At 39.3% G+C, this 12,875-nt stretch overlaps 1 protein-coding gene across 3 annotated transcripts; it reads right to left on the reverse strand.

The window, feature by feature from the left end:
* Positions 1-3,576: 3,576 nt before the first annotated feature.
* Positions 3,577-7,118, reverse strand: LOC122007353 (F-box/kelch-repeat protein At5g60570-like). Of its 3 annotated transcripts, XM_042563214.1 has the most exons (3): positions 6,658-7,116; positions 6,403-6,530; positions 3,577-5,375 (listed from the first exon to the last, which is right to left on the reverse strand). In XM_042563214.1, exon 3 carries the CDS (start codon positions 5,328-5,330, stop codon positions 3,993-3,995), a length of 1,338 nt encoding a protein of 445 aa, XP_042419148.1. In that variant the 5' UTR covers positions 5,331-5,375; positions 6,403-6,530; positions 6,658-7,116; the 3' UTR covers positions 3,577-3,992. The 3 variants fall into 3 exon arrangements, with proteins under 3 accessions (XP_042419148.1, XP_042419147.1, XP_042419149.1); XM_042563213.1 differs by lacking the exon at positions 6,403-6,530 and having other exon boundaries at positions 6,658-7,118; XM_042563215.1 differs by lacking the exon at positions 6,403-6,530 and having other exon boundaries at positions 3,577-5,323.
* Positions 7,119-12,875: the final 5,757 nt, after the last annotated feature.

Below are 12,875 nucleotides of genomic sequence, written 5' to 3' on the forward strand. Positions count from 1 at the left end.
TGATGTGTGTGTAGTGAGCTGGCAAAACCTCGCTCTGATACCATCTGTAACGCCCGCCCTTCTTACCCAACCAAAGGCGGCGCTACGTTCTTTATACTACTTACGTACATGCTTTAGTTATAACAGCGGAAGAGTAAAAAAATTTAAAGAATTTAATTTCAAATAAGTTAAATAGGTTGGATTAAAATTTTATCAATTTATTTAAAAATGAGTCCAAACAAATTGACCTGCTTGGGCTTGTGACCCATGTGGGCCGACCCACGGCCCACATGGATCAACTCACGACGAGCTTGAATTGGCCTGTGCGAGGAAAAAAAATCCCTTGAACTTAAAACTAAAATGAAATATTTTTTTTTACCGTACTGGAGTAGTCACTAGGATTTAACTCTTGTACATGCATTATCATCCTATTTTGTTGTATTATATCATCTTTATTGGGATTTAGGTGTTTGGGGGTTTATTATGTGGTCATCATCACTTGCATGTGCTTTGCTATGCAATCATCATCCATTCTTAGCACGCCGGAGTTGTCTATGTATCATTGTCCCTCTTTTTTGTTAACTAGCAGTTGCTCGACCCTCTTTTCTCAGACAACTCAATCTCATTCAAATCTTAACTTTCGAAAATAATGGTGTTTCCGTAAGTTTTGACTATATCAAGGTTGATTTTCACAAGGAGATACATGAGCACATTATAAATTTGAGGTAAGGTTATTTTTTACAATAAAAACTAATAAATCAAACACCATTTTGATCTACTAATTGTCCCATCAGTTCTAGTAAACCAAGGAACATATGGAATATTTAAATGACTCATTTTCTCGTCTCGTTGATACAATAATATATTTGTCTACTAATGACCAAGCGAAAGATTGGTGAAGGTGGAAGTTAATAGCAATATTTATTTTATAAAAACAGTAATATTATTCAAATTTTTAGCAAACACTTTAGAAACTCAAAATCCAGAGAGTAGATTTCAAAATTCAAGAACTAGTATGAGTTTCTATAACTCGAAAATAAAAGCATTCTACACAGGATAAAATTGGGTTCTATCATCATCGTGCTCTTTGACGTTTTAGGGAATTTTTAATATGTTGATATATATTTTCGTCTAATCTGTAATCTGCCTTGAGTTAGGTTGAAAACTAATTAATCCATCAAGATAATGGATTGGCCCATCCCGTCCACCCTACTGCAAGTTGATCTATAGTCATACGACAATAACTTTATCGATGTTAAGGGTCCTCTTCTACACCTTGTATGGTATGTTGTATAGTTCGAAAAAGATGATGATTGTTCTAAGTGGTAGGGAATGATGTATGGCGACGATCTTAAGGGTCCTCTTATCTCATCTCAATGAAGCATAAGATAATTTTGCTCACTCCAAATGTCTCTCATAGTCGGTCCATAGCAAGATAAAGGGAGATAAATCATGATACTAAGCAACCTCCTAGGTGAAAGAGTATTTAATCTTTAGAATATGTTTGGTTCAAGTTATTATATATATGTAATTATATAATCAAAGTTATAAAGAATATAACATAACTAAATGTTGTTTGATTCAATCCTAAATAATTATATAACCTAATTTAACATTTACTATATTACCTCTTATTTTAATTTGATATTTGATTAACTTTTAAGAATAAATTTAGTTAATAATATTAATTAATAAGTTGATAATATATATATATAATAAATATATATAATTAATTTATAATTTTTAAATTTAAAATAAACTTATGTATTTTTAAAATATAATTAAAGCTTCCCGTCTTCTTGGTTTTTTACCTTTTTGTTGATTCATCGCTCCCACCCATGTGATCACCGATGCCCTCCTTTGTGTGTAAAACTAAGAGAGAAATTTAGGAAAAATGATATTGTTAATTTTGGAATGAAGAAAAATCCTAGACTTTCCAAAGTAATCAAATTTCCTCCTTTAATGACGTTTTAGTAATGTGACAGACATCGTTCATTCCTGAGAATCGTTCATTATCTAAATCAAATAGATTTTCGTTGATAACCTTAAATGGATAACCAAAATTATCAAATATAGTAAAATTATTAATTAAATTTTCATATTCAAATTTTGATACCCTAATTAAGAGAAGTATAGACTTTAAAGTAAATATAATAATATACCTCAAGGATATAATAAGTTTACAATTCACTTAGCTAAAGAAAGATAGAAATATGTCTAATTACTTAAATAAAAGATGGAGAAAGTAGCCCCTACAAAAAGAAACAAAATTGAGGAAATAAGAACAATGAAATAGCATAAGAATAGAAAAAAAATTATACTCCCATGCTCAACTCATCATCATCCGTGAAGCACAATAAATAAATAAATAAATAAATAATACATGTATTAAATGACAAAACTTAATACAATCCTTAGAACATTATCATTTATAAAGAACTAAATGTGAGCCTTTTTAGGCATCAAGCAAAAGAAACAATAAATCATATTTTTTATACTTAAACCAGAACAGTTGTAAATGATAGAATGGAGACAAAGAAAAAATCGAACAATTTATGACTATAAATACAACTAAATAAAAGTTAAACTTAATTTCTATCAAGGAAACGAAATGGTAAAGGTATTTAACTCATTATTGGTCAAAAATAATAAAATTTTCCATTTCAATTAGACACAATAGGGATGAATGCATCAACATTTGAATTTAATTAATCAAGGAGCATACTAGTAGCACGGATTAGCGTGTTAGTGTTAGGTGTGATTTCTTTTCTCTAATCTCAACGAGCAAGAGAAATACAGAGAGGGGGAGTTGGAAAAGGGGAAGACAGGAACTAAAAAAAATTAAAATTTTTATTTTACATTGTATGGATAAGATAAAAAAATTTCTAATTCATGTTATTATTAATCAAAGGAGAAAGCATCACCAATGAAAAAGAAACTAACAAGAGAATACTAGAATTAAGAGATATTGAAGAGGAATATATTTGATCTTATAAAATAACATCTATAATTAAAAATAAATTTAATTTGTAAAAACAAGAGAGTCCCTTTATGACTCTATCCATTGGAACCATAATGAGATTTTTACTTAATCAGAAGCTTTGATTAGAGATGAAGATCATGCAAATCTTTAATCACATGGGCCCTATTATAAAAATATATTTAATATATTAAAAATAATAATTCTAATTTTTAGAGAATAAGATTATGTAATCTTTTATCACGTGGACCCTACTATTTTTTATTCTCTTTAAAAAGCACATAAAAATATATTTAATATTTTAAAAATAATGGGTCTCAATAAAAATTGGGACCCTAGGCATAGGCCTTAATGGCCTATGCCTAAAGCCCGCCCTGCACATGAGAGTTACGAATCCTTATAATCCAAGTACAAATTATTATCAAAGTAGCAACTCAATTGCACGGCCTCCTCTATATATATATATATATATATATATATATATATATGTATATATATATATATATATATATATATATATATGCTTTAAAGAACCTAAAATCTAAAATATATATGGCAAATATTATAAATAAATAAAATTTTAACTTTTAGAAAGTTGATATGTACTTCGAACCTTCTTGAAATAGAATTGATAGTTATATTGCACTTTTTTATTATTACAGAGATTTGTAGTTATAACAGTATAAAGGGAAGAAACATCAACCTCAAGGACATGAGAAAAAGACCTACAAAACAACAATGACAGCAAAATATGATCAACTACACGAATCTTATCCATCCTTAAGAAAAAAATGCAACATTGATCGATATCGCAATGCAACAACAGCATTTCGACCGGCGACAATTGTAAAATATGAAACTGAATAATGACCAAGTCTTGGTGTCAAGATACTCGGAATGAAGTAGAGTTAACTATCTGAGTACAAGTTATCATCATGTAGCTACTTGAATAAAATTTACCCGCCTTTCCAAGAATCGAATATACCAACTATTCCTTGGTAACCGAGGAATTATATCAAACTTAATGTGTGCATTAACAACCCATAATAGCGCAATTGTAGACAAAAGCACCAGCTCTTTCTCTGATAGAAATCACATCCCACTCTGTTCCCCTGACATTTCCATCTTCAGGACACCAATAATGCAGAATAATTACTTCACCTTGAGGTCCTCTATGACCGCCGATAACTAAGAGTTTATCACCACACCCCTTGAATGCGAGGCCCCAGCCATTTGAGTAGTCGGCTCTCACAGGCAATTGTCTTATGACACTCCAAGTGTTAGTTGCCTTGTCATACTTCTTGACCTCGTTTGTAGATTGATCTGCAGCATAAAGTTGATTATTTACAACTGCAATCAGAGGGGGAGATTGAGTAGCTCTGTTACCACCAGGATACATATTCCTAATTCTTCGCCATGTTCTTGTTTTAAGATCATACTCCTCGCCGCAAGTTAAAGAATCCGTCTGGTTCAACATGCCTCCTATGACATAAAACTTGCCATCCATAAAGAATCCAGAGCACAATCTCCTTGGAATGTTCAAATCTGATAAAGTCTCCCAGGTGCCAGTCTCTGAATTGTACAACTCCACACACTTTGAAACACCACCATATTTATCGGTTCCACCAGCAACTATAGCAATTTCGCCGCAACTTCCAGATCCGAAAAGACAACGGGGCAAGTTCATTGGTGGGCATCGGGACCAATCACGACTTACAACACTGTACTTCCAAATTGCGAAACCTGTCACTTCACGACCGAAAACAAGTAGCTGTGTCCCAACGGCCAGGGACTCCTTGTCTGCACATGAGAAGCAATCGTCACACGGCATCCTTGGCAGTCTCAACCATCTACGCCTGAAAGGATCAAATGCTTCCCAGGGCATCAGACTACATGCCAGGTAAACCCAGTATTCGATAACACCATGCTGCCTCCTTAATTTATATAGATATCCACCACGAATGAGTGAGTTAAACCTTCTGTTCAGACAGGCGAGTGAAGGGAAATCAGACCTACACAGTAAGGCTAGGCAGTGCAGTGCAACATCATCGTAGAGTCCAGGAAGAAAGCAATCGTTTGACCTTTGATCATTATAGCTACCTTCAGCCTGCAATTTCATCATAAACCTTTTACTTTTTAAGCCTCTAACAGACCAACTATCCACATTCACATCTCTGCCAAATGCCTCCTTGATCTTGTCCTTTGGTAGGCCCACATTATTTGCAAAAAGTAAGCAAGCCAGTAGACACTTCTGAAAAGAGTCATATTCCTGATTAAAAGATCCAAAAAGCTGTAACAAATGACTTGGATTGGCAAACATGATTCCTAGCTGGATATGTTGCATCTCCTTCTCTCTTGGAACTCCTTGCATGATTAACTTAAAAATATCACTAGTTGTGCAATTGTGCAAGAGTCACTGAAAAAGAAGTTAAATTAGTCATGACCTTTCAAGTAAGTACATATAGATAAGACAGATCAAGACTGGCTTGAGTATTGACTATAATGTTTAATCCTAGTTTGACAAAGGACCTTTGATTGGGTTCTGGAGCATGATTCCAAAACATAGCTGAAATCATATGATAAGACTAAGATAAGAATAGTAAACCACAAGAACAAAATTATAACCGCAGCAAAATTCTAGCTTTCATTGGGTTCTTCTAGCAATAGATATACAAATATTTGAGCTTACAAATAGTAGCAACAGGCACAAACAAAACCAAGTTACACCCTTATGGATGAACTATCTATCCTGCGTTCAACCATGCCTAGATTCCTATAGTAAAGCAGTCAAATCCTAATGGAGTATCTCTGCCACACGAGGAACAACATAGTGAATAATGATGATGCATTTGTGCTCCATTAGGCAATTAAACAAGCATAATAGCTCATACAAAACTCCAGCATTTCCAAATTCAACTATAATTCCGTGGCAATGAGTTTTGGCTATGAGACTTGTAAAAAATGCCAGTTGTGTGCTACTGTGGCCATACTAAAACCATCAACCCTCTTCCACCTTGGAAATTATTTTCCCTCATCCAAACACTTCATGTATATTACTCATTGCGATCCTTAATTCCAGTATATTACAACACTCATATTTTCTAATTTGGGAAACCTTTTCGGGTTGAATATTTGTAAGGGCTAGAGCATCAAGAGGTTCATTTCTGAGAAGAAGATACAGATTTGATAATATATCATTGTCCAATTGAAGAGATTGCCAATTTAAGCATAAATATGAGTGATGTGAGATTCAGCATAAGTAGAACATGAAAGGTGAAGTGGAAGCCCTCTATCAGATTGACTTGTGTTCATGCTACTCCCTTCTATTACATTTGATCTGATCAGGAAGAGAGGTCTATTTTTTACTCTTTCAATCACTGATAGTGTATAAACAAGTTAGCTTGTGAAACAACCAAACTAGACGAAAAGAGCATGGAACTCACAGTCACTCCACAAAACCAATCCAGCCTCATTTCAGATGAAATAAATTAGATCATAGTTTCCTATAGAAAAGGTACAAGCTTGCAGCATTTAAGTGGAGTGCTAAAATCTCCCTCAACTGTTACTCATTCCGATAAAAATGCAGATGTTTATATATCAATAGCTAGAAAACTAAAACAAAAGAAACAACAGGAAAACGGTAAATTAAATGATCAAAGACTCGATTTTAATTGTACTGTGACAACAAAGTTTCAGACCTTCGCTAAACCATCTTCAGCGCATTGCCCAAGTCCTTCACTAAATCCCCACGTCCAGCAGCAAGGAACACCAGATCTCCAGATCCAAGAGCGTTCTTCAACATGACCTCCTCGAATAATAATCCAATTCACTTCCCTTCACAATGCAAAATGGAGAAAGGAGGCGTTTATCCACGTGGAGTCAACCACCTTTTTAACGAAGATCCAGCGCTAGACTGCCTCGATCAATCAAGGGCTACGCATTGCTTCCAGATCCATCCACGGCGATCGAGGTGACTGCCCGTCCGATCGCCGAGATAGCGTCATCCTAGTGGTGGAGCAAAGACGAGGATCCTTCCGCCGGTAACACCAAACCGGCCTCAGGTGCTGGCAACCACCATCGGAATCGCCGAGAAGCGATCGACCGATTCGCCGCCGCAAGGAGAGAGACTCTGGAGCCTGATTACACTCGCGATTAGGAGTATAAATAAGATCAACGTGCCAAGGTCTGATCCGCCGTCCGTTTCTTCCGTTCATGGCTGGAAATTAACTCCTCGTTTTTCACTCACTTGGAACACCGACGGAAGCTTGCGTCACGAAAGAGGGTCCCGCTCCACCGGACTGACATGGGTTCGCCAGCGGGTGGTTTCGATCGGGTACGAGTAACTGTTTCGAAGTGGAGACGAGGAACTTATATTGTCACTCCTGATTTATTCAGTAATATCCAGAGTTCCGTTTGTGAGTGACGGAGACGAAAATCGCGTGGATTTCTTAAACTATAGTGTGAGAATAAACATGATTTGCCAGGCTGTTTTGGAGATAAGGACGGAAAAACGGTTTCTACTTTCGAAAATTAACGGTAAACAGGAGAGGCACGGCATTTCTCCCTGCAACGACAAGATTACGGCGTTACAAAGTGACTTGGGAGATGATGAAATTACTAAAAGGTCCTAACTCTTTGCTTTTGTTTTAGTCAAAGAAGACATTTCTTCGACTGAATAATTTAGAAAAGCTCATCAACTCTTAATAGTTATTAGTCATCACGTACCGGTCTGTATAGTATAATATATTAATACGTGAGGCAGCGATTGAAGGGGCCCATCCAGCCCGGATCAACAATCGAGGATAAAGTCAAAATTAAGATAATCAATGTCAAGATGATAAAAACTTCATCTACGATTGATCAAATGAAAGACGACTACAATAATCGGTCGAGATAATCAGGATTTGATCGACAAGAGTCAAGAGATTACAAAGGTCGATCGGGTAATAATTGTCTGGGCGAGCTAACCGTCTAGCTCGGATAATACGGTACGATAGTCAGATGCTCAGTGTGGAGCAGCAGGATGCCAAGGAGACCGGAGAGCTTATCCGAACGGAAGGGTATGCTACTACACAATCATCGCCGAGAAGAACAACTGAGGTCAACAGAGCAGAGGAATCCCGCCCGAGCAGCCACCTCGCTCGGCCAAGCAACAGGATCTGACCATCAATGGGGTGGAGGAGTCCCAGCCGAGTAGCTACTCCGCTCGGCCAAGCAACGAAACTATTGTTATATCTATCGGTATCCTTTTAGGAGATAGTGTCGCTGACACGACTCACACGAGACATGGTCAACAGATAGATCGTACGACGAAAGATTCTACTGTCTTGTCAAAAATATGCATGCTCTGTTAAGGTATGGTGTTAGATGTACTTTCCTGACAGGTCCCTTCATAGTACATATTGGAGAACGTGCTCACACCTCAAGGAGCATGCACGTCGCCCACCAGGGCTCTATATAAAGGGGGGCCATCATCGCGAAGGTACACGTGATTATTGTTTGCGCTTGCGTTATTATTGCTCCACTTTCCTCTACATTTCCAATGATTGACTTGAGCATCGGAGGGCCAACGCTATGGACCCCTTCCTTGGCTCGACACTGATGCTACTTGTTTAGCAGAGCGGAGCGCGTTCTACAGCTAGTCAGCGCAGCAACCACATCCCCAGCTTTCCACCCTCCCGTTTTCGGACAGGATCATTTTGATGCCGTTTGTGGGAACGTAGCCTCCATCCGAAACGAGAAGATGGAGAACACTGGACGACTAACTACGGTAATGCTAACAAAGAGCTCGACATGCTTATACAAGCCCGAGCGGTAAGGATAGTGAAGCAACAACAACAACAAGCATTGACCGAGCGCTAAGCGCATGAACCCACGGCGTTAGTGGCGGGGCATCAAGCAGGATATGGAGACCGAGCGAAGGATGCATCTACTCAGGGATAAAACAAGAAGCCGACCGGGACATATGGGGAGGTACCTAATGCGCCGATCCATTTCCATCGAGTGTTGTTCCAGACTCCATCAGAGGAACAGGGTTGAACGGACAAGGACCGAGGATCTTCCTTGGATGACGCACCCGTTCGGGACGCACAAAAGGGGAACGCACCAAGGGACGATGATTCACTCGAGCATATCAATCAACAATTCTCGCAGGAGATTTTGGATGACCCTTTTCCCAGACACTATACCCCGCTAATGATGGGGGAATACAACGGAATCACCGATCTTAACGACTACTTGGCCAAGTTCGACAACGCAGCCACACTTCATCAGTACACTGATGAGGTGAAGTGTCGAGCGGCGTTCCTACACCACTTCGCCAGTAGTTGCCACCACCATATGACAAGTATCAATTTGTTCTCCTTGAAGCAAGGGCCCGGAAAAGCATTGAGGGTCTACATCCAATGCTTCAACCAAATGGTCATGGACATTCCTTCGAGCTCCGCAGAAGTATTGGTGAACGCCTTTGCCCAGGGCCTAACTGAGGGGGAGTTCTTCCAGTCACTCATCCAGAAGCTACCAAGGGACTTCGACCATTTGCTCAGGAGGGTTATAGAGTACATAAACGTGGAGGAACACACATGCCAAGACACAACACATAGCCAAGATCAGCGCATAGGTTGGAACACAGTGCTCAAGTCAAACCGACAAGAAGGCGAGAACACAATAACGACATGAAGGTCGGGAACACAATAGTTGCACACAGGTCAGAGGCATACGACGACAAGGAATCTACACCGGATAAGCGTCGGATTCTCAAAGATGGCGACAACCAGCCATAATGCGGAGGGGCCAGCGGCTGCGACGTGAAGGCCACGCCTGTAGTGGGCAACCACGACACCCCTAGGCGGTGGAGTGGGTCGAGATGGCCGGCTATGGCGCTGAGGGACGACTGTCACACGATGGTGGAGCGGGAAAGATGCTTAGGAGAGGGAGAGGTGTGTCAGCGTGGAGACAACGAGGGGAGCGACGCTTAGGGGAAAGAGGGCTGCTGCGGACGTTGGAAAAGAGGGAGACAGAGGCAGGTTGCTGGTGACCCGAAGGGCGACGACGATCGCTGACAGCAGCTGCGATGGTGGCAGCGCCTGGGGTTGGGGCTGCGAGGAAGATTGGACATGGCGACGAGCTATAGCGCCAACGATGGCTCTGACGGCTAGAGCTCCTAGGTGGTCGTCTCCCTGGGTGGCGTGGAGAAGAGAAGAGATGGCAGCTGGAGGCGGCATGAGGGGAAGCGACTCCCTGGTGGCACTGGCGGTCGATGTGGAGAAGGAGATGCTCCTCCTGCCCGCAACCATCGACCTCCGCGCATGCGAGAGAAACAGTAGGGGAGATGGGGGGAGCCACGGCTGACTAGTGGGCGCGAAGGAAGGAGGCTGTGATTGGTTTGCGACAGGCGGTGTGGCTGCTCGGTGGCATCCGCGCCGAGAAGACCGGAGGCGATGCTGGCTACGAGGGAGAGAATGAGAGAGAGAGAGAGAGAGAGAGAGAGAGGGAGGAGGTGGTTTGCCGGTGACGAGAGAGATGACGGCCATGTGATCGTCCTCGCGGCGTCGGAGCAAACACGAAGCCAAAAAGCCCCTTGGCGACAGAATAAGCGAGAGAGAGAGAGCAGTGTATGAGCCTTCAGTGAGATGGCGGCGAGAACCTACGACGAGGCGATGCCGAATGGGGGTTGAGGCGTGCGTCCCTCACGGTTGTGGTGGGCGCGGAGAAGAGAAGCCACGAAACTAAAAAAAAACCCTTGTAAACAGTGCTTCCTCCTCCACTTATGTCATAAATAGTACTTTTACCAAAATACCCTCCCCTTTCTCCTTAATTCCACTAGGATCCTCCAGATATATCTGTTTCAATAAAAAAAAGAGCTGTGTTGAGAAACTTATATTGCACATAAATGATGTGAAAGACAAATTTATTGAGAGAAGGGTTCTCCTCTATGGTGGTCACAAATGTATTAAGTTGCATCCGATTGTGAAATGTCTTATTTATATTACTTTTATCAAAATTGATGAGTATCATACAGTAAGCAATTTTGCATTCTAAATCTATGGATTTTAATCGACAAAGGATGTTTTGAGAGGGTAATGTGATCATTTAACTCTTAAATATCATTCCTATAATGTTTTTAGAATAAACTATCTAAAATGAACTCTAAATCATTTTGAATATTATTATCTTTTTTCCAATAGTTTGGTTATTAATTTATTTATTAATTTTGTTACTCTCTAATTTCATTAAATTTGGATTTATATACGGAATTATATTTTTATATAACGTTTTAGAAGTCAACTCGAACTAAATGATAGTTAAATTGTTTCAAATTAATTATTCCAGTTAATACTCCCTCTCCATTATCCATATATTAATTAAATAATTGTTTTTTTAATTAGTTAGATTGAGATTGTTTAGATCGAGATCGAGATCGAGATAGGGATTGTTCTTCCAGATCCAAATTTATCATCTGGAGGCGACTGAAGGAGAAGCATCGCTCCATCTTCTCCTCTACTTTTGTGGGCGCAAATCCAACTCGATTGATGCTGCATCTCATTAATTTGTCATGGAAGTAGGGTTCCTGCCTCGCCCCACCACCTCCCTGTGCGCCGAATTGGGCTACTTTTCCGCATTAAGACCGGCTGCTTCTGACAGGGTATGTTCTTCGGCAATTCCTCAAATTATTGTTCGGTTGATTCAGTCGCCTCCTCATTCATGCTGTACTTTGGTCGATTCTCTGTTACGGTATCAAGCTTTTGTGAAGTATTTCTCTGGATCTTTGGACGCGTTTTCGCTTTTTCACTTGCAAGAGAAATAGTTGATCAAAGACTTGTTTTTTTTTTAATTATCAATTTATGGAGGATTCCCCCTTCTTCTCACTTCTCTTTCTAGCTGCGTGGAAAATTTCTGCGTACTTTTTTTTTTCATCCTTTGTTTCCTAAGCCTTAGAAAACTTACAACCAAAAGGAACTGAAAAAAAGATAAAGTGATGATTTTTCTCCCTTTTATGTGCGAGCATCAGCATTATGGATGAGCGCCTTTCTGCAGCTGTACTTGGATGAATTGTTCTTAATGCTTTGTAAGAAACTTCTTCTTTGTGATCTATTTGGCTCTGGCTAATTTCTAATTGATTGGAGATAGTCTACTCAATGGAGCTTGATTTAGATGCGCCATGGTGCATGCATGGATCTGTAATATCATAGTCGGTACCCTCAATACCTCTGGGACGGGTGAACGGAGCACCATGGTACATTCATGGATCTGTAATATCGTTGTCTGCTAGGTTGCTGTCCATTAGTTCCAGTATGTAGAGAGCTAAAATGGGTTCAATCTTCCATCAGCAAGTTTTAAAAAAGAGGACATTTCAATTGGGATTGGCTACCCCTTTAGAAACTTATGGTAAAATTATGGATTTTTCTTCAGGTTTTATGATACCTTTTGAAATTTTATAGCGGTTAGAACTTATAAACAATACTGTTTGATCTTCAAATCGAATATGCTAAGAGATGATAGTAATGGCGTTTCATGAATTCTATCTATTTTTTCACTCACATATTTAAGATGTAAATGAGGTTTTCCCCTTTTGGGGAACAATTGATAGTTTATTTCAGTCAGAGAAACAAAAAAAGAAAAGTAAGCCTTTGAGAGGGGCAATCTCTTTGGAAAAAGAAACAGATACCCAAACAGGAGGATGGAGGAGGAGAGGGAGTTCTTTCTAAATTAATCTAAACAACCGAAAGGAACTTGAGGTTGAAGAATTTATTTTATAACAAAACGGGTAGACCGTCAGTTAGACTATTAAATGGGAAGTATCCGTGCTTAGATGATAATCACACAGAAGTGAGATTCTTATTCTTACAAAAATGCTATTAAAGTTTTCCAATTCTTCATGGTAGTAGTTCTTTCATTGACTTATATGATAAAAACA

This window comes from Zingiber officinale, chromosome 7B (genome assembly GCF_018446385.1).
Source record: "Zingiber officinale cultivar Zhangliang chromosome 7B, Zo_v1.1, whole genome shotgun sequence".
NCBI lineage: Eukaryota > Viridiplantae > Streptophyta > Magnoliopsida > Zingiberales > Zingiberaceae > Zingiber > Zingiber officinale.